This window comes from Melopsittacus undulatus, chromosome 7 (genome assembly GCF_012275295.1).
Source record: "Melopsittacus undulatus isolate bMelUnd1 chromosome 7, bMelUnd1.mat.Z, whole genome shotgun sequence".
Classification (NCBI taxonomy): Eukaryota; Metazoa; Chordata; class Aves; order Psittaciformes; family Psittaculidae; genus Melopsittacus; species Melopsittacus undulatus.
Window position 1 is genome coordinate 11,274,057 of NC_047533.1, and position 21,599 is coordinate 11,295,655.

At 39.4% G+C, this 21,599-nt stretch overlaps 1 protein-coding gene across 2 annotated transcripts in view; it reads left to right on the forward strand.

Annotated features, from left to right (window-relative positions):
• ABLIM2 (actin binding LIM protein family member 2) overlaps positions 1-21,599 on the forward strand; it is a 135,621-nt gene that overhangs the window by 44,134 nt on the left and 69,888 nt on the right. For both annotated transcript variants that reach the window (XM_034064919.1, XM_034064920.1), the window contains exons 3-5: positions 5,716-5,899; positions 15,737-15,852; positions 19,871-19,997. In XM_034064919.1, coding sequence (XP_033920810.1) covers positions 5,716-5,899; positions 15,737-15,852; positions 19,871-19,997 — 427 coding nt within the window. The remainder of the gene's footprint in view (positions 1-5,715; positions 5,900-15,736; positions 15,853-19,870; positions 19,998-21,599) is intronic.

Consider the following 21,599-nt stretch of genomic DNA (forward strand, 5'->3'; position numbering starts at 1 on the left):
AGGAGGAGAGAGGTAGCCAGGAGAGGTGCTTGGCTGTGCTGGGAATGCTGAGGTAGATTTAGACAAGGACATGAAACAAATGGAGAGTTGTAAATCTTATCCAAGTTGAAGTCAAAGTAGAAATGGAACAAAATAGAATGTGTTTAAAAATTATGCCTGATGTTCATTAAATGAAGTTTTGGATGGTAACATAAGCTCTGCAGGCAGTAAAGATACTATTCACATAAAGAACTTTTGAGCATACATAATTTCAGCCCACATTAAATAATGTGACGCCCATGAAGAGCCTGCAGTTCTGCTGAATTGCTCAAGTTCTTTTCTTAGGGTAATGTTTTTCTCCATGCAAAAAATGTCAGTGCAAGGATGCCTTTATGCAGGGGACCTTTCCATCTGTGCCATGCTCTTTCACCTGGGGGTTCAGCAGGGTTCAAGCCAGCATGCTGTAGTAGTTACTGATTTTCAATGCATTAAGGTGATATGAAGCCTGTGTGGAGACTCGGAGAGAGCTGCATAAAATTCATCACTGCCATGATCGTATTATTTCACCTCCCGCTTTCTGCGGGTCATTAACATGAGACCATCTGCCGTATCTGTGTATAGTCAGAGCAAGCACTTCATTTGCAAACCTGTAACTGGCACACAAAGCTTCATTACGAAAAATCAGAAAATATTTAATGTTGTTGCTTTACATGTGGTGTTTTTTTTTTAAAGCTGGCTGTTTTAATTAGTTTGGCAAATGATAGCAGTATTTCATCATAAACATTTAAGGTGTTGTTAGGTTGAAAATGATTAAAGAACATTATTTTATTTCCTAAACCTCTTTAGCATGCCCATGAATTTTAAATAATCAGATTAATTCCTTAAAATGAGAAATAAGTATAAACCAGGAATCTGTTCCAGTTTTCCTGGGAGTTGTTTTGGTAGCTTGGAACAGCCACATGTATTGTGCAGTGAGAAAGCCTCTCACCCTTAACACTATAGGAGTGTTTTTATGGAGCAATATCACTGTCTTTAAGCTACTGGGAAATTCTGCTTTCCAGTAGGGAAATGAAAATGTAAATGCACTTTCTAATGCAGAAATTACTAGATGTATAGTTCCACTAATTATAGGAGTCAAGTTACATAGTGCAGAGATAACTCTCCAAACTCTCAATTTAAATTAGTACACTTGAGTCACTAATGTTTTGTCAGTCTCATAAAAGCATTCTGGATCTCTAAGGATTTTCCTGCACTTAAGTGTGTACTCCATCAATTAACTTGTGGGTATCATAGCCAGGCTGTCCTGAGAGCTTCTGAGTATGTGCTGTGTGCTGTATCCTTTACATCTTTATCAATGACACACATGCATGGTGAGGTGTTTTAAGACAGATATGATATATCCCCAGAGGTCTTCATATTTTTTCTGCTGGCTTTCCTCTGGCAGATGTTTTTGCATTCCTGCAGCTCCTGGTTTGGAGCTGGCGAAGAGGCCAGCAGGTCTGCCTCAGACTTTTCTGGAGCTGCATACTGCTCTTGTTTACCACGGACTATAACAAAACAAGGTGAGAATCCAGTTCTTGAGATTATAGCTGGTATTTCAGATATTGTAGTTAAACACTGCTGGTGACTGGCAGGCTTGAGTATACTTGATTTCTGGTTAAAAATACTTAGATTTCCTGCTTAGGAAGAGTGATTGGATGACATGTATTATATACTAATGCAAGGTTATTCCATCTTGCTGCTGCCTCACTTATAGACAGATGTTTCAGGTGTGAATTGACTAAGAGGGCTAGTGAGCTGCTGTTATACCATGCAGACTTTGCATGTTGAGCAAACTGGGGAAGACTTCCCCAAAACCTTAATGGAAAGCTTACCTGGACTCATCCACACCAGAGCATGAGACAAAGAGTATCACAGTCACAGTTATGTTCTGGAAACAGGCTTAGACTGCTTCCAAGTAATTGTGGTTCAGTTTGAAGTTAAGTCAGCACTGTAGTGGTGGGTATTTGCCAGGTGGTTGCTATTGCGTCTCACAGACATAGTGGCCAGGAGAAGTGTTCTGGAGATAATCATGGGCTTTTGGAGAATGCGCTCCCAGAATGCACCAACAGTGTTTGAAAACATGCAATTTAGCTGCCAAAAGAGAATTATGTCGACAGCGTACTGCATATTATCCTTGGGGTCTTAGTGAGCCACCAACATCTATCTTGGAGATGGAGTAAATTACTAGAAATGGACAGAAAGCCGCACTGCAGAGGAAGAAAACTTTCATTTATCTCTGAGCAAGCAGAGATCTTTTTCTTGCTTTCCCTGTAACAATGTGAATGGGGTTTTTGTTCCTTCTTTTATTTTCAAGGTCTCTGCCTCTCTCTCCTGTGTTGGATTCATGCCTGGTTGCTTGTATTAGGCAGTAAATGGTAGGAAAATAAAATAGACTTCATACATGCAGTTACATGTAAGTAAACTGTCTGATTGTCTGGCAAGCTTAACGCAAAACAGCACTTTCTGGATGCAAGAAAATCAGTGCATTTTACTGTTACAGCCTGCTGCAGTGTAGTATCCTCTGAGCCTCTCAGGACACAGCTGATATTCAGGCCCAATACACAGCCAAAAAATTAATCTGCTTTTAGTAGGCTCATTTGCCAGCAAGGAGCAGGGCGATGCATTTTATATTCGTACAGTGCAAATGGAATACTGATGATACACAATAGTGGAATAGTAATAGCTTAAAGTGCATTAATTAATTGCACCTGGCCTAGTCGAACCTCATGAGGTTCACATGGGCCCACTTCTTGAGCTTGTCCAGGTCCCACAGAGTTATATATATTTAGGTTCCTCAGATGGTCACATTTTTGTAGGCTGTAGGCCATAAAGAATTATGGAGTTAAATAGACTGTGAAATCACACAGCATAAATGGCAGTGCTGCAAGTGCTGTTACAGACACCAGGCCAGGAAAACAGTATCCTGGTTCTATGCAAGTAAAGGAGCCCTGCAGATCTGTATGTAGTATTTTGATATCAGGTAACTGCAGACCATCTTGATGAGCGGAATTACTGAGTTGTTAGAGAAGTCTTCCTCAGGTATCCTCCTCAGAAATGGTGTGGATATCTTCCATCTCAAGTCCCATAGCACATCCAGCTACTGGCTTGTTGCCAGACACCATAAAAGGAGACAAACACTTATTCACTACTTAAAAATTACTCCAAATGTTTGTAACTGTTCCAGATAGGGCATTGCCTTGGTGTGCAGAGTAGTACCAAGACAAGCTGCTGAGTTTCTCAGTGTTAGTCTCTTCATTATTGTAAGTACTGTGTTTGCAGTGCTTTCCTTGTTTCACTAAGATGAACATCAGTAATGGTTGGAAGCTTTTTCTAGGTTTTAAATAACCCTACCTCCAGATACTCGTTGTGGATGACAAGTGTTGGGTAGGAGTGAATCTGTGACATAACTCTGATTTCCTATCCTAGGAGAGTAAGGTCTGGTAGGTGCCTTCAAACATGCTCCCTAGGCTTCCTTCAGCTTTCCTTTCCCTGATTTCTTGTCTCTGCACATGTGCAGGATCATCTCAGCTAGGCAGGGTCACTGCTCATGTAAGTAGCAGCAAGGGGCACAGCATCTTTCCTGAGAGATGGCTAATGGATCTATTTTTAGAGCTAATCTTCTCAGCTTTAAATTCAGACCGTTTTAATATCCAAGCCAGTAATTAAACTGGACTCCCTGTGTTCTCCTATGGTCAGCTGTGTGTTGAGTTAAATGGTATCTGATGGTTGAAAGACTGTAGGACCAGGAGAGGGTTTGTGACTCAAGTTGTGGCTGGTGGAGCATAGCTGGTGGGGGAGTGATGTGTGAAGAGCAAGGGAGGAGTATTTGGCTTGTGGAAATGTGACTTCCTCCATCCTGCAGAGTCAGTGTGTAAGAGAGAGAATGTAACCTTCTGTGCTCCAGATTCACTTCTGATTTTCTTCATTCACTGAAAAAGGTTGCCCAAAGAAGTGATAAATCCTCATCCCTGGCCGTGTTCAAGGTGAGGTTGGACAGAGCCTTGGGTGACATGGTCTAGGATGAGGCATCCCTGCCCATGGCAGGGGGATTGGAGCTAGATGATCTAATGTCCTTTCCAGCCATAACTATTCTATGATTCTATGATATAGCAATATAGTTTTAGTATGACTGTTGTTTTTTGTCACTTAGTGGTTGGGGCCCTGTCCAGGGAGAAGTACCACTTTTTAAATGCCCACTCATAATTTAAAGTGGGTCCTGAGCCCAGGTCTCCTATGCTGAGGTCTCTATCTACTGAGAAAGATGATAAAACAAGGGTGATTGGATGTGTTTTTGAATGAGTGTTCAGGATCCTGTGATTTCTTGGGTTTCTGTGGTGTATGTGTTATTTTGTGTCTTGAACATGCCTGCTAGGTTAATTTCTCATAGTTCAGATGCAAGATCCTGGGATTCCAAGCAGGCTTTAGTGTGGGCTGGGAGGCTTTATGTTTAAAACCCAAAGTGCCTGTGGACTCTCAGGTACCTAAGAAGAGATCTCAGTCTTGAATGTTGAACATTTAGGTACCTCTGCTATTTTGGGACCAAGGCACTGAGCAGCTCTGCAGTGTTTTGTATGTGCAACCCAAATTTGATAAGCAACATTCCCACTCACCTTCTGTGGGCTGCATGCGAGGAGTGACACTGCTGCAGTCATCTGTTCAGCCTCATTTGACTGTAAGCACCGTTTGCTGCTGGAAGCACTTCCCCACATGCACGTCCCCAAGAGCAGAAGTACATAGTAACAAGTGTAATGCTGTGACTTAGAGTAAAATAGTAGTCAGAAGAGCAGCAGAATCACCATTCTGAATTCCAGTTCTCCTGGAATAAATTAGTTCAAGTCTGTTTTCAAAGATCCTGGTCAATATGGATGGGGATTATCTTCTACATCCCTGTCTGCTTCTGCATGACGTCAGGCAGGCTTGTCAGATGGGTAAGGAGAGTTACATGTTCTCAAAATGCCAGACTAGTTCTGTCCCTGGTGCAATGGAGAAAGCCCCTGAAAAGTCTTACAAGCTTTTGGTTAATCAACCTTAACTCTTTCCTACGGATTTAGCTTAAAATCTATAAATGGACAGCTAGGATTATAAACTCTACTTTTGCCTGGGGCAGATGGTTGTAGAGTTCCCTATAATTCAAGCTTGGTGAGTGATGTTTATCATGCAAATATGAGGTCTGATTTTAAAAAAGGAGCTTGTAAGCCTGTGGAAGTTTACAGCAGTTACCATGCAGATCACAACCGGTGTTTAGAGGGAGCAGTATTTCAACCACTTTTGTGTCCAGGAGGAATATCAGACAATTGTAATCTGTCAGAGACCTTTCTTTGTATCACTGGTGCTTTAGATCTTACAGGTTTATATCCCATATACATTTCCTTTAACCCATTGAATATGGTAGGTGTTGTATATGCCAGCCTTGAACTAAACTCCTAAAGACTTAACTCTGTACCTGCAGCCACTGCACTGAGGTTAATATTTTTACATGGAATAAATCCAAACTATTAGTGTACAAAACACATAACTAACATAATTGGTTATTAAAGTAGTGTTTTTCAGATGCACAGCTGTTCTGTGGTCATAAGCCCATATATTGAAGTGCTTTAGTATTCTACTAGGAACCACAGGTGAAAAATGAGCATTGTCTTAGAAAGCAAGCTTTGAGTTTCCAGCCTTCTGAGTCTGCCTTTTCTCTTCCTACAGCTTGTGGATGTGACCTGGCTCAAGGAGGATTTTTTGTGAGACAGGGAGACTACATCTGTACTTTGGACTACCAGAGACTCTATGGCACACGGTGCTTCAGTTGTGATGAATTCATTGAGGGAGAAGTGGTGTCAGCATTGGGCAAAACCTATCACCCAGACTGTTTTGTGTGTGCTGTCTGCAGGTATGTTTTCTACGTTAAGTTGTTTCATTTAAAAGCTAGATTTTGAAGGACCAATGCCAGGTGTTCAAACTTAAGAGTCTGTAGATAAGGGGGTGTGAAGGGGAAGGAGGGAAAGGGGATAGTTCTGTTTTCCATTTTCCACTCCTTAAAAATAGCAGAATAACAAACACAAATTTGGAGTGCCTCCCTCTTTTCCAAATGCTTGTTCTGTTATATGGTGTCTTAATTGTGAGATTTTAAAAGTACTTGTGAAACTGCCTCTGCCACTTGCCACTGCCACATGTCAGACCTTTTTCTCCAAATGATGCTTTATTTTTCTGATTGTCTTTGGTTGGCTGAAGTTACAAAGGATCCCAGTGCCACTGGCTGAGTCTTCAGTGACCTGACTGGATACCATATTTACAGATTTAAACTGAAGTTTCACAGTGGTGCTTCCCAGAAACTCTGAAAGTCATTTAAAGTAAGACAGAAAGGTCCTGGACTCTCAAACAGCTATGTACACATTGGATTTCACCGAGGATTTCCAGCAGCTATGGAGGTGACAAGTGATGCAGCACACAAGATGTTCCCCTGCTGCAGCCCAGTGTAGTTCAGTGGCATCATTTTCCCCGCAGGTATGTTTGATGTTGCGACCCAGTGTTGGTGGGGATGTTTGCATACTCTGCGGTACAAGAGATTGATGTCTGCTTGACCTGCATCTTAATCCTCTTGTGTGGAAAGCGCACAAACAAATCTGTTGAAGACTTCAGGAAGAAACTTTAAGTTCACCAAGCCTTCAGGAAGTGCACTGTAACAATGCTGGAGCAAATGGAAATGCTGTAGTAATTTCTCTGGCTATACTTAAACCTTTAGCAGTACAAGAAGAGCAACCTTGTTCCAAGGGCAAGCACGACAGGGCACTGATGCACCATGTGTAGGTACTATATGTTCTAGTGCTTCATCCAGTCAACTGTACACTCCAAAACCAGTGTGTTCATGTTGCTTCGGCGGCTCATAAGGCTTGTGGGCTCAGATGTGCTCCCATGTTGGTGCAGGAGGACTTCAAATTCCAGGACAGCCATGGTTCACAGCAGGATCTTGATTTAATATATCAACTGCAGGAATAATTAAATAGCCAAGTTAAGGGGAAGACTGAAACTAACAAGCCATTATTATATCCCATCTGTTCAAGTTTTACCATGTTTAACAGATTTTTTCCTTTTGGTTATTTCAGACAAACATCAAGAGTAAAGATAACAAAAAAGGCCAAAATATATGTATATTTTTTAATAGGAGAAAAATTATTTAATAGGGTAAGTGTGGATCTTATGTGTTAATGGCTGGCTGCACATGCATTTGGCCTGCAGCCTCTCAGTATTACAGTTCTTCTGCAGATGAGCACGGCTAATTCTCTGTACCTTTCTTTTTAGTATTAGTACCCTCTCTAAAATGAGGTAGTTTTTCATTTAAGAGGGAAAAAAAACCCTGGGTGCTTCTGGTTTGCTGCTGTATGTGCTTGTATCCTCAGCCACACCATTGTGGTTTAGCATTCAGGCATAAATTATTTACCTGTGTGTTACTGTACTTAGCAGCTTGGTACCTAGCTTAGGTTTCAGTCAGGCTGTTGGATATACTAAACTCCAGCTGTGTTTAGTCAGTCCTTCACTTGATGTTTTGGAGACTGGTGGTAAAATTTGTCCCATCTCCATGGAAATTTGTAATATTTTTCTATATGACGACACAGTACCTAACAATTCAGGTGAGGTGAGCTGCAATACAGTGAAAGTACTCTCTAGAACATGCTACAAAAGATCATGTATGTTGAAGACATGCTAAAGTTTTTAAAAATCAAGTCTCTGATACTAAAGTATTTCATACTAAAAATCCCCAGAGATGTTTCCTTCTGTATACCTAAATCTTTGGATTAAAAGCTATTTCATTGTTTCTAATTGCTGCTGTGTAAAACTTCAGTAGAGATCCAGATTTGCTTCTGTTGCTTTCTTTGGAAGGACACACAAATTCATGTTGTCTTCATCAGAGCCAACTAATGACCTGCTGACTAGCAGGATTCAATTAGTGTCTCCCAGGGGGGTTATAACACTGACTTGTGGTGCAGAGCAACAGAAGAATCCTGTCATCTGTTTATAGTGAAAACACTGGAGCAGGTCCTTAACTGCCCTAAATCAGCTCTGCTTCAATTATGCCAGTCAATGCAAGCCAGGCATAATTCATGGTTTTTATGGGAAAGTGTGTCCTATCTAAACATCATCAGCATTTATCTTACTGAGTGATATCCTTAGTTAAAGTAAGGTGGGTAGACAATAAATACATTTGGTTTGAGCAAGAAAAGGAATTTATTTGTTTAAAAAAATAATGTCAAAAGGCAGAAAGACAGAGCCATATGTTTTTGGGTACAGGATTGTAAAGCTCACTTACCATAGCCTTTTCTTTGGTGGTAGAGTCAGGAATGCCATTTGTCTTCTCATTTCCTCCCGCTGGGCAGAAACCTCAAATAACTGGCCAGATAGCACTGTCTGAGGCAGTTGGTTGATAATGGAAACTGCGTTTGATCTTGCCTTTTACAGATGGACTTTAATGTGGGTGCTCTGTTAGAAATCTGACCAGAATGGTGTTAACTTGAGAGGTGGTGACTGCCTGATAGTGGGGATGATCCTGCTTTTGAGGCAACCAATCAAGGCTCTTACCAACTTCAGCAGGAACGTGTTGGCAGCAGAAGGTGCTTTGCACTCATTACATGGGTATCCAGAATGTTGCAAGATTTTTAGGTGCTTTAAATGAGCGCTTCTGTAATCTGTATTTCTGTAGCTTCTGAAGTAACACTTTTAAACCACTCCTACATTGAATAGTAAACCAGTGACAGTAGCAACTCCTTTCTTTCTTATTTTTGGAGAAGAGAAGATTTGAATAGAAACTGGTGGGAAGTGTATATTGCTTCAGATGGTACAATCAGTGAGAATATCTAATGTGCATTCAGCTAGCTGGAACAGTAGGGAAAAAAACCCACAGTAATGCAAGCCCAGTCATCTTCTGGAGTCCTGATATTACCACTTTCGAGTGCCCAGTGCCCCAGGTGTTACAGAAAAGAGCTGGATTCCCTGTTGCCCTCCTCTTTGAAAAAGCTTGAGCATCAGAAACCCAGTTCATCCCTTGGCATCCGTTGGGACTCAGATGCAATTGGCCAGGGCTGCCAAGGTCAAAGGATGAAAAAGATTAATTAGTGTGCAGACAAAAACTATTAAAAGTACAGTATAAGAAGTACAGATAAAAGTACAGTCATTTTCTGTGATTGTTTCTCTTTAACTTGCATTGACCAGGAGGCTCTTGAATAAATTGACATTTTAATGGCATTTTTGCTGGCATAAGGATTGAGGGCTTAGTCCCTTCTTCCTGTGCTGTTCATAGTCTGATGAAGCTTGTTTTCTGTTGTGTTTTGTGATGCCTTAAACTAAGAATGAGTAGAAGAAAAACAACAGAAAAGAAAAATGTTGCAGCTTAACTGCTAAGTTTGAATTCCTGGGAAGTGGGTGAGAAATCTCATTCTTGCAGCTTCATTAATTGGATGAGGGTGTGTCCTCCAGAGGACTGCCAAAGACATTTCCTCCAAAAGGCTCACTTGCTTGGAGAGTGAAATAGAAAGAGGACCAAAATGAATGCTATCTGTAGCAATAGAAGCTGCATTTTATTAAAATCATGCACATAGTTCTTATATGGCTGTCAGAGACAGGACTGTATGTGTCTTATGCAGGATGGGAAAGGGCAGAAAATTAAGTCTTGCAAGAATAAATGGGTAATCATGCCGATGGGAAATCTTGGTGTGTTAAAAAGTTATGTATGCTTAATGCATCTATATAAGATGTATGGTCTGCATAATGTGCTGTGCATAGACTCTGAGATTTCAGTGTTACTGATGGGCTGTGTGTGCATAGGGTATCAAAAATCTGGGGTTTGGTTTTATGGGTTGATATAATTGGTAAAGTAGGGAGGGGGAGTGTTTATTCACCCAGTTGGAGGAATGTATGTAATTGTTATCCCTTTCATTTCAGTATTCTTATACTGAAAAGCTGGGAAAACATAGTTTATTGTGATATTTAAATAATGAAAAGAAGGGCAGTTTGACTCTTAGCTGGATAGATTAGCACCTACATTCCATATTAATAAGCAAACAGGTTTGTGTTTGCTTTAGAAAATCTGTATATCTAAGTACTACGTTTCATCTTAATTTAGGAAGTTCTATCTTGAAACAGCATATTGATAGAAGTTGATTATATGCTAAATAGACATAAATAATGTGGGGAGGGCAAGAGGCAGTTACATGTTCTTCAAGGATTTTGTGCCAAACTCAGATCTAAAGCTTCTCTCAATCCAGTTGTGTTTCTGTTCTCTTCAAGAAGGTAGTTCATTGTGGATAGAGAGTTGAATGTAAAAATTCAGAAAACAGAATTTATTTTTGTTTTGTAATAAAAGATTTTATAGTCCTAAGTATAGTGCTGCTGTTTCTAGAAAGAAACTGTAGGCTTTTGTGTATGTATGTCTTATGAAATTAAGATAATACTGAAAATCTGAAGTTAAAATTCAGTTCATTCTGAAACGTAACAAGCACGCCAGACTTTCTGAATATGCTAATCCTTTTCAGTTGCTCATTTTTTTAGTGCTGCTGAATTTTGCAAGGGTTCTATTCCCACTTAAGCAGTACTGAGTACTTCTTAAAGCATCTCCTGAAGCTGACTGCTTTATCTGGATGTTGAGGCTAAAGATTTGAAATTGTACTAAGTGTTCTTCTAGACATTTTGATTCTAAACCAAATATATTTATCAAGTGTCCTGGGTTCAGCAGTAGCAGTCAGTTTTTCTCCTTCTTCGTAGCTGGTGCAGTGCTGTGTTTTTGACTCTCAGCCTTGGGACAGTGTTGATAATACAAATGTTTTTAGTTGCTGCTCAGTAATGTTTACTCTGACCAAGAGTCTCATGCTCTGCCAGGGAGGAGGGGAAGCCGGGAGGAAGCAGAGACAGGACACCTGACCCAAACTAGACAAAGAGGTATTCCATACCACACTACATCATGCCCAGTATATAAACTGGGGGCAGTTACCCAGAAGGGCTAGGTCACTGCTCGGGTCAGGCTGGGTATCAGTCGGCTGGTGGTGAGCGGTTGTATTCTTTTCCCTTGTTATTTCCCTTAGCATTGTTATTGGTGGTGGTAGCAGTAGTGATATGTGTTATACCTGAGTTACTGGACTATTCTTATCTCAACCCATTGGAGTTAGCGAACGGCTGCATGGTTTCTGGGTTGCTGGCTGGGCTTAAACCACAACATCAAGATATCAGTATATGGTGTTTCCTGAACAAAGGAGTCTTGCAGTGCGACTCTTCACTTTTATGTATGGAGTATACCTATAGCCGTAGAGTCATGTAAGCTGGAAGGGATTTGGGGGGACTCTGTGGTCCAGATCCTGTCTCAAAGCAAGTCCCGTTGCAGCAGTCTGCTCATGGCATTAATTTAAGATATATCAAAGAGTGGAAATCCCACAGGCTCTCTGGAAACCCTGTTCCAGCATTTAAGCATGCTCATGGTATATTTTTTTTTCTCATATGTTGAGTTGACATTTCCTGTATTATCTTCTGTCTCTTGTCCTTTTGCTCTGTACCTTTGACAAGAGCATGGCTCTGGTTTTATATACATGTTGGCAGATAGTTTTAGGCAGCACTAAGATCTTCCCTCAGCATTTTAAGGCCAAACAAGTCAATCTCCTTCAGCCCTTGCCCATGCTTCCTGTGCTCCAGCTCTGGACCTGGACAATTCCACTGGTCTTCCTCCAGTACATTTTGTTCTGAGGAGCCCAAACTGGTACATTGCTCTAGATGGAGTTTCTCACACGATGAACAGATGGGAAGATCTTATTCCTGGGTCTGCTGACTACATTAATGCAGCTTGGGATATATTGGCCTTCTTTGCCCCAGGGACACTCCGCTGACTTATGTTCAACATGATGTCCGCATGCATCTTTTTATGCTTTCCAGCCAATTGACCCCCCCAGGTGTACTGGTACATTGGGTTTTTCCTCCCTGGGTGCAGGACTTAGCGTTTTCCTTTGTTGAAATTCATGTAGACAGTAAATAGCAAGTAGTGTCCACTTTATATCATCATTTTTAACACCATGGGTCAAATTTGTCTGTATGGAGCAACCTTGAGGATGTGGTTGTACCAGGTACAAGTTAAAGCATAATTCGATCCTGTGGGTCCTTAGGTTGCAGTCTGACATTACACCTGACCCAGTGTAACTGCAGTCTGCTATGAAATGAATAGCTTTGCTCTCTCCCCAAGTCTGACCATATGCTTCTGTTAATTTTCTTATATCAAATTTAGTTGGTTGTTCAGCTACAGAGAGATCAGTAATTTAAAAAACAGAAGGCCATCTGTTGTATCAGAAAAAAATGTACTATTTTATTTTGCCCCCAAAAGCTTGAATTCTGCAGTGGCATAGGTTGAGGAATGGTGCAGAGGACAAGGTCAGGCAGGACCAGACCTTTCAGTGTCAGCACACAGTTACCCTGAATTAGACTGAGAATGAATTGTTGTTTTACAATAAAATTGTAAACCCAGTCATTTCTGGCTTTACAAATATTGTAGTCGGGTGGATAAAACAAAATTCATTGGGAAATGAAAAGAGCCATTAAAATCCTACAAGTCATTTCAGAGAGCTGCTCTAAATATGCTCTTAATTCTTATTTTAAAAATAGATTATCCAAGTGTGAAAATCACACTGAATATTTTTAAAAGGATAAGGAACTAATTAAAACCCATACATAGCAATGTTCAGTGGGTGCTGGTGGTGAGATACTGTATGCAAAGGCAGATACTGTGCTCTTAACCTCCAATGCTATATATAGTCCTGCTCACAATTTAAAGAGCTCAGAAACTGAAACCTTGTTAATTGACTGTTACCACCTTCTGTTGTGCCTTCACTCATATCGGTGCTGAAATCCTTGATCAGGGCTGCTTGTGAAAGGGAGAGGTCAGATGTTACAGAAACTCTGGCAAATGTGTTGTATACACATTCTGGATTCCCAATGAACAGGATAGTGAAGCAAACTCTGAGATTTAATTATGGGTTTAGAAGACCAGTGAGGGAAGGAAATGTCTGCCTGTACCTTTGGGTGGACAGCTTCCAAGGAGGATTTCCTTTTTTAAAGCAAGATGTCTCACAGATGTAGAAAACTGAATAGAGAATTGAAATGGTTGCCCTCACTCATCCAAATGTAAGGGCACTGCGATTAGTTACTAAACTCTTAGAAATTAAACCAAGATATGTTTATGGGCTAGGAAAGCCCCTACATGTCCTCCTCTCTAAGGCGACTCTGCCTTACTGCGTTGTCTGTGAGGTTTGATATGTTTTGTGGGTTTCACCTACGTTGCTCTGAGCCATAGAAGGTCGATTATTCTATTTTTCTCTTCTAGAATCATAGAATCCTAGGTCAGAAGGGACCTCAAGTATCATCTGATCCAGCCTTTCTTGGCAGACATGACATAGACTAGGTGTTCCAGCACTCTGTCCAGCCAAATCTTTAAAAGTGTCCATCATTAGGGTATCTACCAGTTATTCCAATGGCTGACTGTTTGCCACTGTGAAAAATTTTCCTCTTGTTTCCAGTTGGAATCTTCTCAGGAGTAACTTGTGCCCATTACCCCTCCTCTTTTCCATATGACTCCTTGTAAAAATGGAGTCTACATCTACATCATCTTTGTATCCACCATTTAAATACTGGAACATTGTGATAAGATCTCTCCGAGCCTTCTTTTCTCAAAGCCAAACAAACCGAGTGCTTTCAGCCTTTCTTCACGTGTCAGACTTCCCAGTCCTTGGATCATTTTTGTCACCCTTTTCTGGACCCTCTCCACCTGTCTACATCATTTTTGTATAAGAGGGACCAAAACTGAACACAATAGGTGTGGCCTAACAAGGGCTGAATAGAGTGGGAGAATGACTTCTTTACCTCTGCTGGTGATGCCTGTGTTGATGAAACAGAACATCCTTTTGGCTGCCTTTCCAGGTCAATCAATAGTGAAAAGTTCCAGACTTGATTTTGTAATATTTTGTTAAAATAAAAACATAATTAAATGGTGTCTTTCACATGGGCAGTATAAAACTAGGGCAGCATTTGAATGATATCACTCCATTCTTGAGACAGTTTTTGATAATTGATCATTAATTTTTATTATCCATGTAGAAGTCTATCACATTTAATAATTTTTAATTCAAATGCTTGTATGCTCATTTGAATGAACTTCTGGGTTTAACTAATGACCTCCAGAGATCCTTTCCAGCCTCAGCTGTTCAGTGATGTCTGTGAAACCCTATTACTGTATTACATACTCCATACACTATTATTTAGAAACACAGGAATTGCTCATACTCACTTTTCAAGTATTAAAAGTTTTTCTTTTAAATAGTATCATAGAACAGTTAGGGTTGGAAAGGACCTTAAGATCATCCAGTTCCAACCCTGCCTGCCATGGGCAGGGAAACCTCCCACTAAACCATGTCACCCAAGGCTTTTTCCATCCTGGCCTTGAACACCACCAGGGATGGAGCATTCACAACTTCCTTGGGCAACCCATTCCAGTGCCTCACCAGTCTTACAGTAAAAAACTTCTTCCTTATATCCAATCTAAATTTTCCCTGTTTCAGTTTTAACCCATTACCCCTTGTCCTGTCACTGCAGTCCCTAATGAAGAGTCCCTCCCCAGCATACTTATAGGCCCTCTTCAGATACTGGAAAGCTGCTATGAGGTGCAACATATATGTAGAATAAACCACTCTTGGGTGGTTTAGGGAGCAAAATAAAGTTTATTCTTAGCAAGAAGTACCTGTGCAAGTTTTGTGTGAAGAAAACCTCTCAATTGGTATGAATCTGAATAGTGGTTGTAGGGGAATGTCATGCAGAATTGTAATGAAATGTTAATTAAATAATCTGATCAGCTGGACTTCACCATGAGGCAGAAGGCCTGCATTATGTTTATGCCCCACTTAAACCATGTTTTGTTAGCTCACTTGGGATTTAGCTGGACATGAGCTTTGGGTGGAGCAAAATCTGTTTCTAAATCCTCATTGTCGTTTGATGCATTATGAAGTGATTTGTCCATGTGGTCCTCTTAGAGGAAACAACCTCAGCACTTTCTGTGCCCAGACAAGAAAGCTCATAGTGGAAAGCTTTTTGTTTTAAGGATATTGATAAAAAGGAAGGATTTAATCAAGTGTAAGGGGAGCTGTTGTTGAGTAGAGCAAAGAAGTAATGTAGATATTTTGGGAGTTACAACTGTGATAGATTTTCTCCTATGAGAGTTTATTTGCTTTCTGAGTATATAGATTAAGAGAAGAGCTTTGATATGGTAAAAAGTTGGGAGGGCAAGTGTTTTATTAATATATATTAGTCATCTTTCTCTTGCAGCATTTTAACAACATAAAAGAAGCTGTATTTGCCTGTACTTATTCCCTGTAATGCTAATTTTATTTTCATTCTGTAACTGAACCTGTTAGGGATCAACCCTTGCTGATACTGCATTCTTTTGATGCACAAGGATTTGGACTTGGGTGCTCAGTGTGGTTTTGTATCTTTAGATCTTTTTTCTAAGTAGCTGTAACATCTGTATTTGCAATTGTCTGTTTGATATGTGTCCCTTTGAAACTTGAGCCTCCAAGTGGCTGAGAAATCATGAATGAGAACTGGGCAAGCAGAGAAAAAGAAACCGGAGTAATAAACAGTTCCTTTGTGGAAAGATATTTCATTTCTATAAAGGCATGAGACTGTAACCTGTTTGCTTTTGTTTCCTCTCTTGTAGGCTGCCTTTCCCTGCAGGTGACCGGGTAACTTTTAATGGGAAGGAGTGCATCTGTCAGAAATGTTCCCTGCCCCCTTCCAGCAGCACTGGCTCTTTCCCTGTACAGAACCTGCGAAGTAAGTAGGGTTTTCTTCTTTTCTGTTGTTCTTAGTCTGCAGGTTTAAAGAACAAAATCTGACACCAGTATGTGTAACTGAGACACAACAGCCTCAGTAAAATCTAAGTGTAATTTAGACACTAATTTAGACAATTATCATTATAATTTAGACACTGTGGTGCCTAAATGGTGTCAAGAAATACATGTAAAAATGTATATGGTAGTTTTCAAGGAAAGTGTGATATTAAAAGGAAAAGCAAATAGTCCTGTTATAGAGTTAATAATACCCGTAAAAGCATCTGATTAAACCTGGAGTAAATGAGATTATTTGGGGAAAGGTATAATATAAATGTTATTATTTTTGAGGATTTAGTCCAACTCCTGCTCAAATAAAATCCAACATGGTATCTAATAAGTTGTAAGTGTTCCAATATTGCTTCAGAAAATATCAGTGATAGGACTGCATGGCTGAATAATACACAGGAGGGGTTAACATATGCAGTGTGACAAGAGGGACATTTACCTTGACCTCAGTGCTATCCTGTACTATCAGAAGATACAAACACTGCACAGAAGTAACGTGGTCTTTTCACACCACCTTTTTTGCAACAGATCATGGAGTGTCATTGTTGCTTTGAAATCTGTTCCTCTCCTGATTTGTTCATAAGTAGCACTGTGCTTTGTGTCAACCAATGTCTATATGCAATTAAACAGCAACAGCAATTCAATTAAACAGCAGAAGACAAGTATGTTTAATGACTATCACATTACATTGAGCTGGATTTTTCATGGGTGAGAAAGGGCCCCATAGATTGCTCATTTTTGTATACAAGCAAACCAGCCTATTTCAGGGAGAAATCTCTCCCTTTTGGGGAGTTTTTTGGGGGGTTTCGTTTTTTTTTCCTCATGTCCCCCTCTCATTTCCCTATAAAAGTTTTCACCATTTTCTTTCTCTAGTTTGTCAGCAAAAGCTCCTGTGTGAATGCGGCGAGAGACGCTAAGCTGATTTCCCTCTTGCTAATGCCGTTCTCTTCTGGAGAGGCAATAGCTCTTTCTTTCAGATGCTTTCTCTTGTCGCTTATTCCAGAGATCAATCATCCTCAGCCATCTTGGCTGGCTACATTTGCAGATCCATACTTTAATGGCCTATCGTCTGTTTGTCTCCTTGTCATAAGGGGAAAGTGCCTTTGACTTTAATGGACATTATTTGCCTGGTTGAGTACTGACCGTACAGGCTCATTTGATTATCTGTGATACAGAATCATTTAATGTATTTACATTCCCTTTCTCTGTACACACACACACACAATTTTTTCTTGCATTGCATCTCCCCAGTTCTCTCAGGTCACTGCACTGAATCTCCCCAGTACATAGGTACCTGCAAATCTAAGCAAACCACTTGCCTCAAAGGTGGAAGCGTATCTTTGTGGCAAAACCTGGCCTTGGATAAGAGAAGCTTAGGTTTTCCCTAGATAAAATCTCAAACAAGTATTTAAACCTCAAATACAAGTCTGCTTTATATCTCATTAGAAACAGAAGAAGTCTTTCCATAGATTTCAGTGGAATTTGTTAAGTCTTGGTTCAAACTTGGATGGTAATATGTTGACCCACTGTTACACTGGGTTTGTTGGCTCAGAACTGCCCGATATGTACTATGTATGTTATTTGTCAGGCCATTTATCTCTGACATTAGCTCAAGAATGCTTTCAGGAGACCTCTGGGAACTCACTGAGCTACCAACATCACTGCCCCTCTGACCACTCATTCTGTTTTTATCCTCCCACTTTGGTTTTGACCTCTGTTATCCATTCCATTTGAAAGAAAGGAAGAACGTCAAGCATTTTGCCAGAGTCCTTGATTTTTTTATTATTATGCAAATACCTACCTATCTGTGTTGTTTCCTTTATAAAACGCTGGCTGTGAAAACCTCATGTGACAGTGCTGATGTTGAAAAAGTACTCAGGGAAGAATATCAACATGTAGCAGAAAATTATGTGTTCTGCAGAGTTATGGGTTGAAATTAGGTGAGTCACCAAAGGATGCTGCATCCAAAACAGGAAGACAAGGATGTTGCATCAATAGGCACTGTTGGCATAGCAACTGCAGTGTTTGTTTTTAATTAGCTGGAACTTAACAGAGAAAACAGCAGTTGGAAATAAAGAATTAGCTCACAAAATGCTTCATTTCTGACCACCCAAGCTTAAACCAGTCGAATGGTGAATGATATCTGAATACACAGTGTTGTATTAGGTTTGTGAAACAAACCCTCAACTAGTGAGGTTAAATTATATTACCAGATGACCCCCCAGTGCAGGGCAGATCACAAATGAATTTCTGATTGCAGTTAAAGAATATATACTGCAGAATGTTGCAGTATTTATTCTCTTGTGGGACTAAATCCAGGCACACACCCAAATGTTCTCTTTTATTAGCAAAACCTCAAATGTTCTGATCTACGGTGCACAAGCTTTTGTTCTGGGCTTATTTCCACGTATTGGTGGTCTACATGGTTACATTAGAGACACATATTATTACTCCCTTAATCCATTCCAAAACCACTAAAGGAAAATGAGAACTGTCCTTTATTGTTGTGCACTCAGAAATGAGGCATTTACAATTGCACTAACAGAGTGTCTCATTAGGGTCACATAACCAGCTAAATAGAATCTTAAATCAGAAAGTTTTTAAGAGGACTGTTTAAATGTTCTAATGAGCTCCTACATTTGGAGTTCCTTCTTAATAACTAGATAAATCTTTTTTTAATGCTTTTATATGTCTTTCTCTCCTATGCAAGACATGGTTGTGGTTTAATTTTTTTCTCTTCTGGCATCTCTAAATGACTTTTAGGGTTTGTCTTTTCTGTAGCAAACTGTTATTATACATGAATAATTCCTAAATATATATATATGTATGGTTTCGCGTAAGTTGAATGATATAATCGTGTGGAATTGAGGGGTTACTGAGATAATGATACTAGAATCAATTTATTACTGATATTAATCCCTATTTTTTCCACATAGTCTGACTGTTTTACCATTCTAAAGAAAACTGTACATAAACAGGAACCTAGAGTGAAGAGTAAATGAAAGCTGGACCCTGTAGAGTAAGGATTTATTTAGGATATAGTGAACCAGATTAAAATCCTATGCCTGTGTTGCACCTCTAAACAGGGTGCTCACTTTTTGGTCTGTTGCTGTGGAATCTGAGGGTATATTTGTCTTTTCCTACCATAGTCAAAAGCATCTATTGTTTACAAACAAACCATAAACCAAAAACAACAAAAAGGAACATCCCTTCTCCCCCCCCCCAAGTCCTGTTCTCAATTACTTTTATTGGGGAGTATAGCTGTATTTAACCAACATAGCCTGACCTATGTTACCCAGTTATGCCATGGTTTACATTTAATTTTGACTACCACTTTTTTGAGCTTTATATAAGTGAAGTTCTGTAAGTCATAAATATATAGTCAGCCATCGCATTCACATATTGCAATGTCACTACTGCTCAGGAATTTATAGTGCCTCTCATGTATTTTTCCTGGTTACAGAATTTCACATCAGAATTTCAGCTTATGCTTTTTTTTTTTCATGGTTGCAGAAAGAATTTTGAATTACTCAGTAAAGCTTTCAGACCCAGAAGCAAAGTCTAATATGGAGAATCAGTTCCTCGTTGTAATCTCATGACTGTTAGGTCTTCGTTATTAATTGTATTGGCCTGATTTACAACACTTAAAAACAAAATTGGCAACACTTCATGTATTTTAAACACTGTATAAATGTGTTAAAATAAAACCTAAGTCACAGGAAATCTAAGTCATTATTTTTTTTTACTTTGAAAAATTCATGTCTTCTAGCAATGTTAAGGCAATATTAAGGCAGCACCACTTGTCATCCATCAGCGAGCAGCCAGCAGTGAGCTTTAGAGACTACACAAAGCTGTTACTAGGACACCAATGGATCCTCATACTGCAGTAATCAGTACTGTTGAGGGACCATCTAAAGCCTGTGATTCACTCATATTGGATTTTTCTCTTGCAGATTGTGGGGGCTGTGGTTCAGAAATTAAAAATGGGCAGTCACTGGTTGCCTTGGACAAACACTGGCATTTGGGCTGTTTTAAGTGCAATACATGTGGCAAGCTACTGAATGCAGAGTACATCAGCAAGTAAGTTAAATAGAGAAGCCTTTTAATTCATTTTCAGCATTCTTTTAATACCAAGTAATTAATTTAGCATTGCATATCCTTTAGTTTTTGCTCATGTATGTTTGGGGGTATATAAATGTTAGAGATTATTATCTAAATTATTGACTAAATTGTATTAGAGCATAAAAAAATTAAGAAAAGTAAAAGTTGAATTTGTCTATCTGGAATACGACTTGACAAAACAGCTATGCTATAGAAAGGAATCAGGGCAGTATCCTACAAAGATACACCCTTAGTTACCTATGTTTGTGCAATGCTGTTATGTGAACAAGCACATACTGTCATTTCCATGTGATTCACATAAGCAAAAATATTCTCCAGACTTCATTAAGGAGGTACATATCATGCTATTCTTCTGCTCCAGACCCTTGTGCTGTAAGATTTGGACTGGATGTGATGACAGCAATGAGGAGCAGCACAAAGCACGCATGCAGACCAAATCCCATGTTAACACTCATATTGGTGCAGTGAGATACAGGGCTTTCACTGGCCAAGGCACCTGGGATTAATTTCTGCTTCAGAGAAGTGTGTTGATATGATGAAATTTTCTTAAACAACTAAATAATTCAGTCACTAGTGCCCAGAGATGATGGAGTTTCAGAGCCAGTGTCCCACTGACTTTCAATGATTCTTTGGATTACATTAATAGGGGTATAACATTTAATTTCACAGCTTGCAGGGGAGAAACAATATATAATAAAAGGATGTTCTCAAATAAAGGTTGTGCATTATCTCAGATGTTCTGCTATTCTGCTGTAGTTTGCTACAGTGCTTTTTTTTTGCTTCTTATTTAATAATAAAACCCCATAAATTTTAAAGATATAATTAGCATTAAATCCTCTTGTTGAAAAAGCTAAATGCCAAACAAAATAACTCCAGAGAAGAAACATCCTGGCTTCAATTAATTCAATTATTTATTGTGATAACTTATAGGTTCATCTCAAAGCAATCAAACTTCTATGCAAGAAAATTAATTTTTATGTTTCTCTAGGGAAATGTTGAATAAAATTATGTCTCTGCTAATAAATCCGACTGATCATGGGCTGTTTTAGCATAACACACTAAATATATTTAACGATGTGTAACTTGCACTTTGAAACAGGAGAAGAGTCTCCAGTTTCTTTTAGAGCTATATATTTTCATTCATTGGCTTAATAGTTTAAGTGTAAAACTTAATGAAGTTGTGATCTAAATTTGATAAATAAAGGAAAATGTAGAAATAACTGTTTTTTTCCAAAGAAGGGAAAAAATGTGGAAGAAGTTAATGAATAATACTATAACAAAAATGGTGTGAGGGTCTCTGAGACTGAGTGTTGTCGCAAGGGCAAAGACGATGTCTGAATTCAGTGACAAAGCAGGAAAGAGGGATTGTGGTAGACTTGGGCCAGAATAGTTCATTAACTATTCAGTACTTTACAAAATTAATGAATAAAAGTGTCTGGGAGGTGGGAAAGTCCATGAACTCCCTATGAAGTGTTAAAGCATTAATAAACTTTAGCTGTAAATCTCTCATTAAATCTATAAGTCTATGGAAAGCAATCTGTGTATGTCCTATTGTTCTTC